Source organism: Engystomops pustulosus, chromosome 9 (genome assembly GCF_040894005.1).
Source record: "Engystomops pustulosus chromosome 9, aEngPut4.maternal, whole genome shotgun sequence".
NCBI lineage: Eukaryota > Metazoa > Chordata > Amphibia > Anura > Leptodactylidae > Engystomops > Engystomops pustulosus.
Window position 1 is genome coordinate 57,362,966 of NC_092419.1, and position 19,300 is coordinate 57,382,265.

Consider the following 19,300-nt stretch of genomic DNA (forward strand, 5'->3'; position numbering starts at 1 on the left):
CCCTCTGCAATCAACTGCAGGTGAAGCTGGACTTCTCCTCCGCATATCATCCTCAGTCTAACAGGCAGGTCGAGAGAGTTAACCAGACTCTTGGCTGCTATCTGCGACACCTTGTCTCGGCTCAACAGGACGATTCATCCTTCCTCTTACCTTGGGCGGAATTTTTTATAATTCTCTTATTCTCTAATTCTCTTATAAATCTGCTGGTGCTGCTCCCTTCTTCATTGCCTACGGACGACTTCCACGCCCTCCTCTCCCTCTTGCAGTTCCTTCTGTTGTTCCTGCTGTAGAAGAACTGGTACAAGATCTTAAGGCCATTTGGGAACAAACTCACCATTCTCTACTTTGGGCAACTGCCCGCACCAAAAAGCAGGTTGACAGGAAATGTAGGCCTCCCCCAGTCTTCTCGCCTCGAGATAAAGTCTCGCTGTCCTCCAGATATGTCCGTTTGAGGATTGAGGGTGCACCCGTGCCTGCTGCCGCGGTCCCCGCTCCCCCAGCCCTCACTTACCTCTCCTGGCTCCGGCCTGCACTCTGGCTCCCAGCGTGTAGGCCGCATGCTTCTTGCCTGCAGTCATACGCTCCCGCCACTAGGGGGGGGGGGGAGCGCAGGGACTTCTCCCAGCCTTAAAGGGCCTCCTTATTGGCTCTTGCATTCCCTGCTCGGCTATATAGCCTGGCGACTCCCAGCATCCCCTGCCGGATCTTCATGTCCTGTTACTAAAGTGAAAGCCCTCCGTGTTCCCGAGCGTTTCCAGATGCCTCTGTGGATTCTGTGATTCCCATGTTCCGTGGTGATTCCTGTGTTCCGTGGTGTTTCCCTGTTCTGTGGTGGTCCTGGTGTCCTGTGGCGGTCCTGGTGTCCAGTGGCGGTCCTGGTGTCCTGTGGCGGTCCGGTAATCCTGCCAGCCATCCGAGGTCCTGCCAGCCATCCGAGGTCCTGTCTGCCATCCGAGGTCCTGCCTGCCATCCATGGTCCCCGTGTCCCTACCTTGGCTGCCACCGCGGGCCTAGTCGCACCTGTGGAGCAACCTGGTGACTACCCGCCGCAGCAAGACCATCCCGCTTTGCGGGGGCTCTGGTGAAGACCAGGACTTCACTCAGACTCCGATCCCGGGTTGCGGCTAAGGTTTTTATCCCCCGCGGTGGTCCAGGGAGTCCACAGACTTTAGTCCTAAGGGACTAATCCCCGACATTGTGACACCCGTCTACAAACTCGGTCCTTGTTTTCTGGGCCCATTCAAGGTACTAAGGTACATCAATCCCGGGTCACAGGCGCATCCGTGTCACTCTCCGCTGCCCCGGTCCCCCACTGGCTCACTTACCTCACTGCGATCCAGCGCTGTCTTAGACGGCACAGCGTGCTTGTACCTGCCTCCTGGGGCGGGCACTCGCTGGCTCCCTGAGATTTAAAGGCCCTGCGCGCCGATAATTGTCGCTGGCCAGCTGCCTTTTTGATTATCCTGATTTCCCATTGTGACCTTGATTTCATTCCTGACTTGACGCATGTGCCGCCGGTGCTGACCTATCGATACAAGACCTTATGCCTGTCCTCGACCACACTTCTGCCTCATGACTTTGTACTATGCCTTGGCCACCACCGCTTTGCGGCGGGCTCTGGTGAAAATAGATGCCACTTAGACTCCACTCCCAGGTGTCAGCTTACATCATCTTCCGGGTGGTCCTGTGGGTCCACTGCCCCTGCTGCCTGACAAAAAGAAATTACATCACCTGACTTTAAGCATAAAACAGGGTTTTACTGTGAGAGATATGCCTTTTCTTGTAAAGCAAATGTTGATGGTGCATTTGGTAAATAAATCCTTAAAGAGAACACGTCAAGCAAATTACCCCCAAAACTAAATATATTTTCATAAACTGTCATTAGAAAGCATTGTCCTATCCCTTCATTGACCCTCTACATGCCTGTAAACTCAAACTATCAGGTACTAAATCTGTATGCAAATGACCTGAGAGAGGTCCAATAAATCATTATCATCTTCACCTGTACAGCTTTTTCATGAGTGGGATGCATAGCCGCATCCCTGTGCTTTACTGGCAGTCTGTGTGTATATTCAACTGTCCTAGGATGAAGCCATGTTATAGCAGAATATGTAAGGCACTTGTGAAGCTGATGTCTGTGTCTCTCATGTGTGTACAGCAGAACATGTCAGGTACTTCTGTAGCTGATGTCTGTGTCTCACACATGTGTATAGCAGAACATGTCACGTACTTGGGTAGCTGATGTCTGTGTCTCACACGTGTGTTGCAGAACACAGCACATCAGCAGATAAAGCTTAAGCACTAGCAAAGCTTTACTATACATTATATACAGACAAGAGCAGGGGCAGGAGAGGGGAGGAGTTACAGGTGTGACATCACTTTCTCTCTCCATGTGCCCAGCCTCATTTACACAATAAAGAAAATATTGTTTCAGAATGATTAATATATGAAATAAGTAGATAAAGGCTTGAATGGAATCCTTTTAAGCTGCTCCAACAGGTAGTGGTGACAGAATTAGTTACAGAGACCTGATGACAGTTGTCCTTTAATGTTTGCACCCATCAGTACAGTGTATGTACATGAGAAGTAGCACTTTTTCTAGCTGGTTTTGAGGTGTTTTATAACTAGGTATTCTCCATTAAGAACATGTTTATTCTCAATGGAGCTAAGAGTATGAAGCAAGAATTGTCCACTAAGAGTTCAGTCACCAGCTATTGCAGATGTAATGCTGACTTTACACATTCCAGCCACTCACCCCACAAGATTATTTTGTTCAACATAGATAATAGGTTAACATGGAAGTTAGCAGATTCTTTGATAATTAACACATTAAAGTGATTAATGGAATAAATAAAGAAAATATTTCGACATCCATAATATTTAGTAGAACTAACATAAAACTGTACATTAATAAAAATAAAGACACATCATCTTTATAGATAACATCAGTAGTTGGTAGGAATGAATAAAATAATAATAGTAAAAATCTAATCTAAAAATGCAGAAGTTTGCCATTTGGTGCCTCTGTAAATCACTTTACAGTGATTTTAGGGAAAATATCTCCATAATATAACCAACTGGAATTTGCTTTAATATTTCCTATTAGAATTACAGTGTCTAAGGCAATGCCCAACCTATTAACATGACTTGCAACATTTATAGATTTATAAAATATATACATTTATATAAGGCCTGAGAAGAAATTCATCCACAAGAACCTATATAGTGTTAAAGGGATATTCCCACAAAGACAAGTTTCTTATATTTACTCAGGATAACAAAATAACACAATTTCTAATTCACTGTTAATTAACAAAAATGCAACATTTCACAGATATAATGCCAGGCTGTCTCTATCAGTCCTGGTGTACACAATTTCAGTTTCCCCTTGACATGACCCTGTAACTTCTGACTCTCATCTTGGATGCGATCATGCAGATGACATTTCTGTCTGTCTCTGCTATGTAGCCAAGCCCCCTGCACGGAGCTCAGAGACACTCACTGATTCACATGCTGCCAGCACATGGTGAGCAGAGAGAGACTGCAAAATACAAACTACAAGGAGATAAGTGATCCAGGAGAAGGGGACAGTAGGCCCATATCTGTGAGATGTAGCAGAGCTCACAGTGTAACAGTGAGCTGTTAGCCTTTGTGTAATCATCTCATGCATCTCATTATCTCTGCTCTGTCTCATCTTTCTCTCTATGTGTCTGTGTGTTAGTACAATGTCAGAAGCCAGATGCAAGTGTATACACATCTTGTACCATGATAATCTAACCACATTGTCAACCCACAAAACTAGATGGGTCATAATTAGAGATGAGCGAACATACTCGTCCGAGCTTGATGCTTGTTCGAGCATTAGCGTACTCGAAACTGCGCGTTGCTCGGACGAATACTTCGCCCGCTCGAGAAAATGGCATCTCCCGCCGTTTTGCTTTTTGGCGGCCAGAAATAGAGCCAATCACTAGCCAAGAGACTCTGCACTCCACCCAGCATGACGTGGTACCCTTACACGTCGATAGCAGTGGTTGGCTGGCCAGATCAGGTGACCCTGGAATAGACTAGCCCCTGCCTGCGCTGCTCGGATCATTCTGTGTCTGGATGCCGCTAGGGAGAGAGCTGCTGCTGGTCAGGGAAAGCGTTAGGGTGTTCTATTAGAATAGTGTTAGGCAGGAGTGATTCTACAAGAACCCAACAGCCCTTCTTAGGGCTACAATAACGTTATACTTTTTTTTTTTTTATTTGCTTGTGGCTGGGCTTGCTGGCACTAGTAGTTCAGCTAGTACCATATTGTGAGGAATTTGCAGGGGGACTTGCTACCGTTGTGTTTAGCTCTTAGTGACACACATATCCACCTCAAACACCAAAGTGGGACAATTTATTAGGGGTTTGAGTAGAATTAGGCAGAGTCTGCTGATTTTTTTTTTTTTTTTTTTAGCTGTATTTCATTTTATAGCTCAAACTCATCTTGCAAAGCAGTGTGCTCTCATTGTAGGCTACAAAATAGCCATAGGAGAACCCCAACGGCTTACTTAGGCCTACAATAGCGTTATATTTTCCTTTTTTTTGTTTGCTTGTGGCTGGGCTTGCTGGCACTAGTAGTGCAGCTAGTACCATACTGTGAGGAATTTGCTGGGAGACCTGCGACCGTTGTGTTTAGCTCTTAGTGACACGCATATCCACCTCAAACACCGAAGTGGGACAAATTATTAGGGGTTTGATTAGAATTAGGCAGAGTCTGCTGATTTATTTTTTTTTTTTACCTTTATTTCATTTTATAGCTCAAACTCATCTTGCAAAGCACAAAATCCAGTTGTGTGCTGTCAGTGTAGGTTAGAAACTAGCCATAGCAATAGGATAGCATCGTTTTGTTAAAAAAAATAAAAACTAAAAAAAAATAAACACAAAAAAATTTTTTTTTCAAGTTTACACTTTAATTTGGAAAATGTTTAACCCGAGGGCTAGGGGTAGAGGACGAGGGCGTGGACGTGGGCGTCCAACTACTGCAGGGATCAGAGGCCGTGGTCCTGGGCGGGGTGAGACACCACCTGCTGATGGGGGAGCAGGGGAACGCTGCAGAGGTGCACTCCCTAGGTTCATCATGTCTCAAGTTACTGGGACTCGTGGTAGAGCACTGTTGAGGCCAGAACAGTGCGAAGAGGTGATGTCGTGGATTGCGGACAATGCTTCTAGCCATTTGTCCACCAGTCAGTCTTCCACGCAGTCCACCCATGTCATCGAAATCGGCACTCCTCCAGCTCCTCCACCTCAGCCTCTTCCCCCCAATCTGCCCCCTCCCACCAAAATTTGGCATTTGAACCGGCATACTCTGAGGAACTGTTTTCTGGACCCTTCCCACAGTCACAAACCACTTGTCCTGCTGCTGCTGAGCTATTTTCCGATGCCCAGGTTTTCCACCAGTCGCAGTCTGTGGGTGATGATGACATTATTCACGTAGTGGAAGAAGTGTGTAAAGAGGTGTCGGACGATGAGGAGACACAGTTGTCAGACAGTGGTGATGTTGTTGTCAGGGCAGGAAGTCCGAGGGGGGAGCAGACTGAGGGATCGGAGGATGATGAGGTGACAGACCCAAGTTGGGTTGATAGGCCGGGTGAACACAGTGCTTCTGAGACAGAGGCGAGCCCTATAGCAGAACAGGTTGGAAGAGGCAGTGGTGGGGCCAGACGGAGAGGCAGGGCCAGAGCTGGTGCATCAGCACCAAATGTTGCCCGTAGTCAAGCTCCCGTGGCGAGGGCTAGATTTTCAGAAGTCTGGAGGTTCTTTAAAGAAACACCGGATGACCGACGGACGGTGGTGTGCAACCTTTGCCAAACCAGGATCAGCAGGGGTTCCACCACTACTAGCTTAACTACCACCAGTATGCGCAGGCATCTGAATGCTAAACACCCCACTCAATGGCACCAAACCCGTTCACCTCCGGCCGGGCACACCACTGCTCCTTCCCCAGACGCTGGAGCGCAAAAGGAGGTATAGCGCAACCCACCCACACGCCCAATCCCTCAACGTCCACATCTCCAAGTTGCTTAGCCTGGAGATGCTGCCCTATAGGCTGGTAGAGACCGAGGCCTTTCGAAACCTCATGGCGGCGGCCGCCCCTCGGTATTCGGTCCCCAGCCGCCACTACTTTTCCCGATGTGCCATCCCAGCCCTGCACAAGCACGTGTCAGAGAACATCCTCCGTGCCCTGACCAACGCCGTTTCTGACAAGGTCCACCTGATCACGGACACGTGGACGAGTGCTGCCGGGCAGGGCCACTATATATCACTGACGGCACATTGGGTTAACTTGGTGGAGGCTGGGACCGAGTCTGACCCTGGGGCTGGTCATATACTGCTGACGCTGAGGATTGCGGGGGCCTACCTCGGTCCAGGTCTCAAAGGCCTACTATGCCTCCTCCTCCTCCCACCCCTCCTCCACCTCCTCCTCTGAATTACCATCCGTGGGCATGGCGCCATCAGTCGGTAGCTCTAGGCACAGCAGCAGTGCCATCGCTAAGCGACAGCAGGCGGTGCTCAAACTGCTGAGCCTAGGCGATAAAAGGCACACCGCCCAAGAGTTATTACAGGGCATCACGGCGCAGACTGATCTGTGGCTGGCACCACTGAACCTGAAGCCAGGCATGGTTGTGTGTGACAACGGCCGTAACCTGGTGGCAGCTCTGCAACTCGGCAGACTGACACATGTGCCATGCCTGGCCCATGTGTTAAATCTCATAGTTCAGCGTTTCCTCAAGACATACCCCAATCTGTCTGATTTGCTCACGAAGGTGCGCCGCATCTGTGCGCATTTCAGGAAGTCCAGCACAGATGCTGCCACTCTCAGTGCAGCGCAGCGCCGCCTCCAACTGCCCGCTCACCGACTGTTGTGCGACGTGCCCACGAGGTGGAATTCAACACTAACCATGTTATCCAGAGTTTACCAGCAGCGCAGAGCGATTGTAGACTGCCAGATGTCAACTTCCACCAGAACTGGTAGTCAGGTCAGTCAGCTTCCTCAAGTCTACAATGAGGAGTGGACGTGGATGTCTGATATCTGTCAGGTGCTGAGTAACTTTGAGGAGTCAACACAGATGGTCAGTGGTGATGCCGCCATCATCAGCCACACCATCCCGCTGCTTGGCCTGTTGAAAAACTCTCTGGTCAGCATGAAGTCGGAAGCTTTGCGCTCGTCACAAGAGACGGGGGAAGAAGATTCCCTTGTTGATAGCCAAAGCACCCCCTTAGGTCTGTTTCTCAGCGCATATCGGAGGAGGTGGAGGTGGAGGAGGATGAGGAGGAAGAGGAGGAGAATGTTGGCGAGACAGAAGAGGGGACCATTGTTCAGTCCTTCACTGTTCAGCGTGTATGGGCAGAAGAAGAGGAGTTGGAGGAGGAGGAAATGGACAGTCAGGCCAGTGAGGGGAGTGAATTCTTGCGCGTTGGGACTCTGGCGCATATGGCAGATTTCATGCTAAGCTGCCTATCCCGTGACCCTCGCGTTCAAAGAATTTATTCCAGCACCGATTACTGGGTATTCACTCTCCTGGACCCACAGTACAAGCAAAATCTTTACACTCTCATCCCTGGAGAGGAAAGGAGTGTGAGAATGCATGAATACCACCAGGCCCTGGTGCACAAGCTGAAACAGTATTTCCCTTCTGACAGCGCTAGCAGCAGAGGGCGTACTTCTGCGGGACAAGTAGCGAGGGAGAGTAGGCGACCAGGCAGCTTGTCCAGCACTGGCAGGGGTACGCTTTACAAGGCCTTTGCCAGTTTTATGTCACTCCAGCAAGACACTGTCACCTGTCCCCAGTCTCGGCAGAGTAGGGCTGATCTTTACAGAAAGATGGTGAGGGAGTATGTAGCTGACCATACCATCGTCCTAAATGATCACACAGCTCCCTACAACTACTGGGTTTCAAAGCTGGACATGTGGTACGAACTGGCGCTGTACGCCTTGGAGGTTCTTGCCTGCCCTACTGCTAGCGTGTTGTCCGAGCGGGTTTTCAGTGCAGCTGGTGGCATCATCACCGATAAGCGTACACGCCTGTCGACTGACAGCGCTGACAGGCTGACGCTTATCAAGATGAATAAAGCCTGGATTTCTCCGCATTTCCATTCTCCACCAGGTGAAAGAAGCTGAACCAGAATAATGTATGCACTCCTCCTCCTCATTGTCCTCCTTCTCCTCCTCTTTGTACACTAAAGCAGAGGAAACTGGCTATTTTTTTGCCAGGGCCAACTGGCTCTGGCTATAGTACTCTATGTATTTAATTTTTCTGGAGGGCCAACTACCCTGTCCTCTGTTTTAAACAATTTTTGGGAGTGCCACATACAGGCACTCAATCTATGTAATTTTTCTGGAGGACCAGCTACCTGCTCCTCTGGTTTGAAAACTTTTTTGGACTGCCACATACAGGCACTCAATTTATTTAATCTTTTTGGAGGACCAGCTACCTGCTCCTCTGGTTTGAAAACTTTTTTGGACTGCCACATACAGGCACTATCCAAATTAAATTGTCTCCATAGCAGCCTCCACACGTCGTCTTTTTAGCTGCCTTCACACGTTGTCTCCATTGCTACCTCCACACGTCATCGCCATAGCTGCCTCCAAAAGTAGTCCATATAGCTGCCTCCATACATGGTCCCCTTATCAAACGAGCTGTGTCAGGGAGAATTTTGGATTGTTTTCATGGCTTCCATGTTAACTTTGTCGCCACCCTGCTGTGTAATCCACAAAATATACTGGCAAACTTTTATCATTTACCAATATTATTTCAGCGCTTCTTGCGCATCTGTTTACATTCCCCTCACCCGCCATATCCTAAACTTATAAGAACGCTACTACACTTGATCTTATACAAAAGGTTCTTAGAAGTGCTGTTTGGGGAGTAGCCTAGAGACACGGGCTTGGATTGGCGAAAGCTCGCCTGGCAGCGGAGCGCCAGCTCCATCCCAAGATCCAACTAACATAGTTTTAACTGCAGCACCTTTAATCTACTACTAGTTCACTGCCTCCATACATGGTCCCCTTATCAAACGAGCTGTGTCAGGCAGAATTTTGGGTTGTTTTCATGGCTTCCTCATCAAACTTGTTAACTTTGTCGCCACCCTGCTGTGTAATCCACAAAATATACTGGCAAACTTTTATCATTTACCGATATTATTTGAGCGCTTCTTGCTCACCTCCTTTGGTTCCTCTCTGCCACCCATTGGTTTTAAGCCTGAGTCCATTTGGGGTATGTTGCCAAGACACTCTCTAGCCTGCCGCTGCTGCCGCTGCCTCTGCATAGTCCCCTATAGTGTCAGGGTCAATTATTGGATGTTTTAGATGCTATCTAGCCTCATTCGGTCACTCTGTCATGGCCATGCTGTTGCCCATAATTTTGGCATAATGGTGCGATTAAGCAGCCTCAGAGGCATCCATGCATGCTGCCCCTGCTGTTTCCTGTCCATTTCCGTGGTGTTTCCATCCTTTTCTGAGGTTCCCAGGTGCTTGGCCAAGCTTCCCTGTGCAGATCCTTGGTCCCCTTGAAAAATGCTCGAGTCTCCCATTGACTTCAATGGGGCTCGTTATTCGAGACGAGCACTTGAGCATCGGGAAAAGTTTGTCTCGAATAACGAGTACCCGAGCATTTTAGTGCTCGCTCATCTCTAGTCATAATGTGTCTGCTTAGAGAGGCCCCAACCACACCCTGGGATTTTGTACTGAGCATCTGAGGGAAATATAGGAGCTAAAACAGCAATAAAACTGAGAAACACTGTAAAGTAAGGGGTTAAAATGATCTTTAGTGTGTTAACATCGCTAGGGGACTGAAATGTGAGAATTTTCTTTTGTGGGAAAACCCCTTTAACTGTGCAGGTACAGATGGACTACGCTCTAGTTTAGTCCTAGAATAGAAAACACAATAGTTTTTCTTTATTAAATTTACAATTACAAATTATTCAATCATTAAAACATTTGAGGATGCACTTACAAATCGAAAGCAGCTCCTGACACTTGGTTCCACATTACTTCCTCCAAATGCTGCAACCTCTCCTAGTTGGCGTGGTATTTGAATGGCTTCTTGTAGTAGAAGGCCAAGCTGGCGCTGATCACAGGTACCCTCAGGTCCTGCTACTTGTGAAAATAAATCTGAGGAAATATTGATATTTCAGACAGAGCAAGGCTTTTGGGTTACTATTAAATCAGGGCATATCTGTTGGGTTTTAAAGACTTCAGAAAATACAAATTTACAAAAAATGTTCTCATATTTGTTCTGCAGAGAGAGCAAGCTTAAAAAGAAAACATGAAATCAAGTAACCTGATGGTTGTCAAGTGTGGTGTGGCTCCAGTTCCCTTTATGTAAAATGTTGAAGAGCATTTATTATGGAGTCTCATTTTGCACTTTGCATGCATATTGCTGCTGTCCATAGGTCTATGTGCTGCCAGAAGTGACTGTTGACACAGTGATGACAGCTTTTGACAGCCGATCCTGGCAGAAGGAGGGAGCTTACTGCCTTCAGTAAAATGCCACCCAGCTTTCACTCTATTGTGTTTTCCATCTTTATATGCCACATGCATAAATGATACTAAACATGGCAGCACAATAAAGATAAAATAAATAATAATAAAAAGGCACATTAAAAAATGAATCTAAAATAAAAATCCAAAAAATAATCTTATGAATCGTAAATAATCAGTTTGCATTTTATTGCATAAAAAAGTATATGATACAAAAAATTGCTTGTAGAGTAACTGAAATTTGTTTGCAATTACAAAGGTCAGATGTTTCCTGTAGCTCTTGACCAAGTTTCCACACTCGTCCATACAGAACTTCTCCAGATCTTTCAGGTTTTGGGGCTGTCACTGGCCAACATTGAGTTTCAGTTCTTTCCAAAGATTTTCAATTGGGTTCAGTTCTGGTGACTGGCTATTGTCTTGAGCCACCTCTTAGTTGCCATGGGTGTGCTTAAGGTTGAGTAATTGTTATACTGGAAATCCCAGCCATGGCCCATATTAAAGGATCTTTCTGAGGGAAAAAGGTTGTCGGCCAAATCTTTGCTATACATGGTCCCATCCGACCTCACTTACAGAGGACCTGACACCCTAAAAATGCTCTAGTAGCTGCTGACTAAAGTGGCAGCCCCTAGCTCCTAGTAATAGCAGTTCAGATGAAGCTGAACGACCTGCCACTTTGCTGGAGATACTGAGGCAGTTGGTCATCGAGCCCCCACATCTAGCATCACCCCCATTGAAGAACTCTCCAGCTGTGAGTGCAATAAATGCTCTGTGAGGGAGATTTATCAGAAGTATTTGAGATAAAACTGTTCTAGTTACCCTTGGAAACCAAAAGAGTTTAGTTTTATTTTATAAACAGCTGTGGGAAAATTAAAGCTGAGCTCTGGTTCTAGAACAGTTCTGCTCTTAGACACTTCTGATAAATCTTCCCCTGTGAGTATAACATATTAATACAATTCATGGGCGCTGTGAAAATATTTTAGGATGTATCACTAAGTAAAGAGAGACCATGAGGGAGATTTATCATTGGTTTTGCTGGGCACTTTTGCCATAAAAAAGAAGCAAAACAGTTGTATAGAGGGTGTTTTTGTGACTTTTCATTACTAAAAAGTCACAAAGGACTATTTCCGCTATTACACTATACTGCCATAAATATAGAAGTACTGTGCGACTTTTTTTTTTTTTTTTAAGTTGCAAAAGTCACATAGAGGCTCCAGTCCCCTGCTGGTGTATGCTCTGCAACTATACAGTTATAAAAGTTATACAAGACCTCCATATACATTCACACTTGGGAGTAGGGGTCCTACTCCTATATTGTGTGGTCCTACTGGAATCAAGTATTTTAAACTATTGTAAACAATTCTTTAGAAGCATCTTGTGACTATAAATATACATTTTTGCATTGATGTATATACACTCTGACAAAACTGGTCACTATGAGAGATATATAACAGGTCCCATTTTTACAACTGGTCATAATCATCAAATCTATATCTGATGCTATAGGCCTAAATATTTATTGCCAATGTATAGTATATATTATATTTGGGCATTGTGCTTTGCTATTTCCAGCATCTATAGTGTCTATAGACACTAAATGGAATGGCAAAGCGCATGCTCAACCTGACTGTCTATTACTAATGAGCAAACTCTTGTGATCAGTGATTGTCAGATACAAACTGGTCAGTATGTTTTTCCTTATCCTGTGGATAGGATATGATATTTAACCCCTTCACGCTCCGTGGCGGATATATCCGCCACGGAGCGCAGTGACTTAGCGCTCAGTGGCGATATATATGCCACGGCGCTTATGCCGGCTCGGCTCTGGTCCAGAGCCGAACCGGCATCGGGAAACACGGGGTGCCGGCTGTAACTAATAGCCGGCACCCCAGTGTAACACCCGCGGTCGGAGTCGGCTCCGATTGCGGGTGTGTAACCCGTTAAATGCCGCGGTCAGCACGACCGCGGCATCTAACATGTCTCTGGGGTGTCTTTCCCCCACGATCGGCCCCCCCGAACCGTTTTCGGGGGGCACCGATCGCTGCTATGGAAGTGCTGGGGTCCGATCTGGTCCCCAGCACTGCCTGCAGGCACTGCCAGTAAGATGGCGTCTGTGACGTCATCTTACTGGCATAGTGCCAGCCTATGCAAGTGCATAGGCTAACACTGATAATACTCTGCAATACATGATTATTGCAGAGTATTATCATGAACAAGCAGTCAGATGATTGCTTGGTCATTTCCCATGGTGGAAAAGTGAAAAAGTAAAAAAAAAAATGTTATTCAATAAAAAATAAAGTAATAAATCAATAAAAATGCCCATAAGCCCCATAACATATAAAGAGACATATAACCCCAAAAAAGTCTAAATCATAACAAAAACCCCACATATATAGTATCACCGCGTCCGTAACAACCCGTAGAATACAAGTAAATCATTATTAAACCCCCACGATAAACGCCGTAAAAAAACTGCTATAAACCTTCCAAAAATTATGATTTTTAGCTATTCAATCCCACAAAAAATGCTATAAAATGTGATCAAAAAACCATGTGTACTCCGACATGATACTGGTGCAAAGTACAACATGTCCCGCAAAAAATAAGCCATCAACCAGCTCCGTAGCCAAAAAAGTAACAATGTTATGCCACTTGGAAGACGGCAATACATAAATGATAGATTTTTCCCCACATTAGGGTTTTGTTTGACAAATTTAGTAAAACGTAAGAAAATATATTCAAGTCTGGTATCCCCGTAATCGTATCGACCCATAGAATAAAGATAACAGGATTATTAGGCTATACGGTGAACACCAAAAAAAAAAAGAGTAAAAAATCCAGTACAGAATTGATGCTTTTCTACTCCTGCCCTCAAAAAAAGTTCCTAAATTTTCAACAATAGGTGATACCAACCCCAAAATGGTAACAATGGAAAAAGCATCTCATCCCGCAAAAAAAATGGCATCACATGGCCCAAATAACGAAAAAGCAAAAATTTTATAGCCTTCAAAATGGGCCAATGAGAAAACTAAAATCCTGGCAGCTGCAGGGCGCTCCTTCTCTTCTGTGCCTCGCTGTGCCCCCATAACACAAGTAATGGCCACATGTGGGGGGGTCTTTGTACTCAGGAGAAATTGCAGAACAAATTGTATGGTGGGTTTTCTCTTTTTATATTTTGGAAATGTGTAAATTTTAGTGCTAAATGAACGTATAAGGGAACAATTTGACCATTCTAAATTTCACCTCCATTTTGATTCAATTACTATGAAGATCTCAAGGGTTTAACAATCTTCGTAAAAGCTGTTTCTGATAGCTTGAGGGGTGCAGATTTGAAAATGGGTTGGTTATATAGGGGGTTTTGATGCTAAATATGTAAAATTTCATTCAAAACTGTATTTATCCACAAAATAGTCAATTCTGAAAATCCAGAAAAGCGATATTCTTTTTGTAAGCCGCGTGACATCAAAATAAATTATCCAAACATTTCAGAAATTATGAAAATGTAAAGTAGACAAATGGGAAATGTTATTCAGCAACTTATTTAGGTGGTAAATCTATCTGCCTGAAAACGCAATGATTTTGAATTTCGAAAATGGCAAATTTTTCAAAAAATTTATCATATTTTCTTTTTTTTTGTAAGTAAACGCAAAACTTATCAGCCAAAATTTACCACTAAAATGAAGTACAACATGTGGGGAAAAAACTATCTCAGAATCGTTTTGATAAGTAACAGTGTTCAAAAGTTATAACCATATAAAGCGACGCAGGTCAGAATCCAAAAAATCGGGCTGAGCCTTAAGCTACAAAATGGCTGCGTCCTTAAGGGGTTAAACTGATGACACTCCACAAATAAGATACAATGTGATTTTCAGCTGTTTTGTGTGTCCCACCAGTCCTGATTTTGGTTGATGACATAAGTGCATAAATGAGCTGTGAACTGACCGTAATGGTTTACAGAATTGCAAATGCAGTATTTGATCTATTAGAGAGGACACAAACTAATGACAGTTGGAGGCATCCATAGAAGTGTATGTATTTTTATATATATTATATATATATGTGTGTGTGTGTGTGTGCACAGTGTTTATTGAGTGGTTATTAAGTATTATACTTAATACTCACACTGTAGTTTCCCCTTCACATCACAATCACATAAACAAACAATTCCAGCTTTGAAAGAAAGGGCACGGATTCTTCCAACGCGAGCACTGTGCAAATGGAATGACAAATACTTATCAGATTTTTGGTTATATCAAAACACCATCCTGAAAAGCATAAAATGCAGATGCTTTAAAAGTCATAATACTACTGCATCTAGACAGATTAAGAGTACCCACACACGTAGCTTATTACCTACAAATAATCTGTAGCCATGAAAATCCCACATACACATTGCGGAAAAAAATATGCAGCTGAAATAGGTTTCCTTCCAAAATAAAAGTAAAATGTCAATAGCTTGTGTTGTACGTGAACTTACTCATTACCTGTGTCTTGAAGTTTTCTATCCTTTTCAGTTTACCCTTTCCCTGCACGAGCTGCATCGCCTGGCTGTGCTACTGATATGTAACTAATGTGTGCAGTCATTTTTTCTATCTACTAATTTTTGCATTGGTGTACACACTCTGACAAGAGAAACTGATTACTATAACAGATATATAACAGGTCCCATATTTGCAACTGGTCATAATCATCGATTTTGACTTTTTATTATTATTATTATTATTATTATTATCATCCACTTCTAGACGTGAGACTGCACCTTGCTTACAAAAGAAAGTGGATGGATTGTAACTGCTGCCGGGAAGGGCTTCTGCTCAGTCTGGATGGAGGGATAGGTCATGTGATGCTATCCGTGTGTAGCAAGCAGGAGAGTCTTGTTTCTTTATCTCTTTGGATACAGGTCTCTTCTGGAAAGAATAGTGATCTGTACCTCAAGTAGTGTCATATACTCATCTTCAGCAATCCCCTCCAGTCTCTGCTTTCGGACACTATCTACATAGCAGGGAAGTGCACCTTTATTGCTTACACAGCACAAACAATACACTTCATGTAACTGTTTCACTGCTGATTTCTACTACCTATCATATGCTGAATGCTCCTCCATGTGATGAAAGCTTACCAGGTTATTCACTTTATAGTTCTTTATGTATACAATATGCAGTGCTAAGTGGATCTATTAGTAGGAATCTCACTGAACTTGCTGCAACATAACCTCATGAGATAACATAGAGCATCATGGGACATGAGAGCAGTTTATAAGTGATTCAGCTTTGAGGCAAAGACAGAGGTTAAACTCTGCCCCCTCATCTGCTGCTGAGGAAGATTTATAACTAGTAATTTAGAACAAAAAAACCTATAGCTGTGAGAAGAAAAGGTGAAAAGCATAATATGGCCATGGTTGTGTTTGTTTTGGAAGGGGGAATTACCAATGAAAATTTGGTTAACCTCATTATAAAATAGGAGTTACACTTTAAGTGTCAATTGCAGATTTTGCCCATCATATGGACTACTGGCTACAATATCAGATGAGAAAGTGTGAGATATCGCCACAGGAATGCCATATAGTACCCAATCAATAAAATATTCACATAAAGCTCTGAGGATTATACAGCTGCTGTTAGTATTTAAACGGCACCTGTTATGGCAATTTGGGACACTAAGCCACCCATAGGTCCCAAATCGCCATGTATGACTTTTTAAGCGCATGCACAGCAAAGCCGGGGCACTAGAACCAACTTTACTTGCCGCATCGTGAGAGTTGACGTTGGAGCATAATCTTCAGGTGTGAGTCCAATGTGTCTCATTGAACTCACAGCTAGGTAATTTTAAAAAGTTAGTTTTTTTAAAAAATTTCCATGTACAGCCCTCATACAGGTCAATTTGAGACCCTAATCCAAAAGGTCCATGAGGACCTGTAGTTGGCTTAGGATCCCAAATTGACACGACAGGCCCTCTTTAAAAAAAAAAAAACTTTATACAAAGAATTAAACAAATTTCAATAAGCGTGCTCGGTATTTGGAGAAAATTGGTGACATGTTCAATATTTATTTCACCCACTGAATATAACATTTTGTTGTATTGTTGTAACTATGGCTTACAGCCACTAGACTATATAGAAGCTTGACGTTACATCATTATTCATGCCCTTGAGTAAAATACCAAATGTCATACAATGGCACATTTGAAATATGATAAGCCAATTAAAACTTATAAGCACAGTGGTTGTAGATGTCAAAAGAATATCCCATGTAACATTTAAGCCTAGCTTTTATGTTTCCATACATTATAAACAGCACAGTCAGCTGAAAGCTCATCTGGTATCTTGTGCTGTACAGCTTATGCGAAAGGTATATTCTACCAAATAAAATTTTAAACAAATCATATTTCCATTACATTTTAATAAAAAAACCTTTTCATTTTTAAATAATTCAATGCAGGCCAACCATATACTGTATGTATGCATTTGAAATGTGAACTGTATTTTTGAAAAAACTTATAGAAAAACACAACCTTTTTTAATTACAAAAAAATCTGTTTTTCACTTTACCAAAGGCCCTGTTCACACTATGAATTTTGGGCCATTCCAATGATAAATCTGTTAAGACTGTCAATTTTTACTTTGCACCAGGTGTAACAGCCAGGCACCCTTAGCAGTAATATAAAATATACTAACAGCTTAGTGATATGTGCAGGACAACTGTGCTGTTTTCTCCATGAACTTATTATTTGCTCTAATACTGTAATCACACATATGATTTTTACATTTACACATATAAAGTTATACATAAAAAAAAGTTTGCAAATGCCTACCCATCAAAGATGTTTAGTAACCAGTTGAGGGCTAAGTCCACGCACAATGGCACATTAACTAGAAGTCCACGTTCTTCTTCTAATCGCTCATATAAGGAACTCAAACACCGAATTACATCAAGAATGTCAAGAGAACGATCTGAAGACTGCAAGGTATCACTGCTAAATATCTGTGATAAGAGGGGCAAGGTGACTAGGTCCACTGAAAATTTGGATAGAACAAGGAGAACAAAAGAAGGATAAAGTAACAGTGATAATAGGAAAAAAAGAAGAAATACATAAGTCAAAGTGGAATTTAGGCTTGGTTCACATAAAGTTTTGTGCCATATGTTGTATGGACAGGTCGGAGGGATCCCCATACAGATAGAAATGTCATCTGGGCACCCCTTCTCTCCCTAAATGTGGAGGGAGGAGGCTACTGTAGTGTAGGCTACTATTGTCTCAATTGAGTGTCGCACAACAGAAGGGAGCAGGATAGAAAGATGTAGCTTTCTGCAGCAGATGCAACGTGTACTGGTCAGACAGTCAGGACAACTATGCCTCTGTATGTACATATAAATCGGTATGCTCAGTATTTACATGGGGAGTGTTCTAGACATATACGCTGAGCATATTTAAAAAACAAGACGTGAACCCAGCCTAAATGGTTAAATATAACAAAACAGTGTGGGACAGAGAAATCAAGCACAAATTCATTTAAAAAGCATTGGCCACTAAATGAGACAACTATATAGTCTAATTATTCAGAAATCTCTGTGTCAAAAATCCATTAAAAATCCTATACCCTGCTACAATATTGCATAATGATGAGTCTGTTTTTTGTCACAGCAGGATTCATGTTAAATCTTCAAAAGGTTTTAACTGTAATTGCATGCAAAAAATAAAGACAGGAAGCTGCCTGAAAAATGTAAGTAAAATATGCACTTGTTAATGGACATGGATGTTTAGTTGAATCAAATAAAAGAATAACATTTTAAATAATGGTGCCAGGATCATCTCCGTCTTTATGGGACTTGCAGAATATCAAATTACCCAAATTAACTAGTACTCACATCGTAAAGCCTTTTGAACTCTGCGCAGTTTCATTGCCGTTCGATATGCAGAAAATTTTATATTATTTAAATCTCCTGAAAAAGAAAACAATTTTTTTTACTTTTTTTCTGTTCAAAATCACTTTATTTTTATGAGACTTTACAAAAATCAGTAGTAAAGTTGATATACGAAACTTTGCAATGTAACTAGCATGGTAGAACTTTTCATTTGGAATTCACTATTTTTTTGAACTCCATTGAGAGGGGAGGGGGAGAGTCCGTATATCTACAGAGTGAGAAAGAGTAGGCACAGTTCTCTTCCATTTCCAGGGATACTACTGCTATGCTTCAGTGATATCACTTATTCTACAGCCACTGATTGACCGTAGCTTGTCCCATGACCTTCAACACTTTGGGTCCTGATGGGAGTGTTTTTGAAGTGAGGACAGAAATGAGGCTGGAAGCGAGAAGTAGAGGAGGTAAACTTTATTTTTTTGTAAAGCAATTGAAACAAAAATAAAGTAAACAATCCAGTATCTCACAATCATGCCAAACAAAAGATAATATCACAAGTCATCTAGTCATACTAGTATAAATATAATGATTTGTATATACCTTCAGTATCAATTCCTCACAGTTTTCTAGATCTCTGCTTGTTGTCCTTCTATAGAAAGCTTCTATGTTTACCTCTCCTGGATAGAAATCTGTCCATGGTCTTGTGATGGACATGCAAGTACATGAGCCGTTATTATCACAGAGTAATCAGAGCCGTGTATATAAGCTTTTTGTAGAATGAAGCAGAGATCTAGCAAACCTTGAGAAATTGATACAGTGGGGCATATTTATCAGGACCTTATTGCTAGCTTTTGCGATTATTTTCCCCAATCCGCCACGTTCACGCCAGTGGGGCGTGAAGGGGAGTGAAGGGGGGGCACGGCCGGCCGAGCGGGGGGTA

General features: G+C 43.2%; 1 protein-coding gene across 5 annotated transcripts in view; it reads right to left on the reverse strand.

Moving 5' to 3' along the window:
- Positions 1-19,300, reverse strand: part of DRP2 (dystrophin related protein 2) — a 206,713-nt gene that overhangs the window by 73,961 nt on the left and 113,452 nt on the right. For all 5 annotated transcript variants that reach the window (XM_072123744.1, XM_072123748.1, XM_072123746.1 and 2 more), the window contains exons 10-13: positions 18,367-18,441; positions 17,315-17,516; positions 14,627-14,712; positions 9,981-10,138 (exon numbers count right to left, since the gene is read on the reverse strand). In XM_072123744.1, coding sequence (XP_071979845.1) covers positions 9,981-10,138; positions 14,627-14,712; positions 17,315-17,516; positions 18,367-18,441 — 521 coding nt within the window. The remainder of the gene's footprint in view (positions 1-9,980; positions 10,139-14,626; positions 14,713-17,314; positions 17,517-18,366; positions 18,442-19,300) is intronic.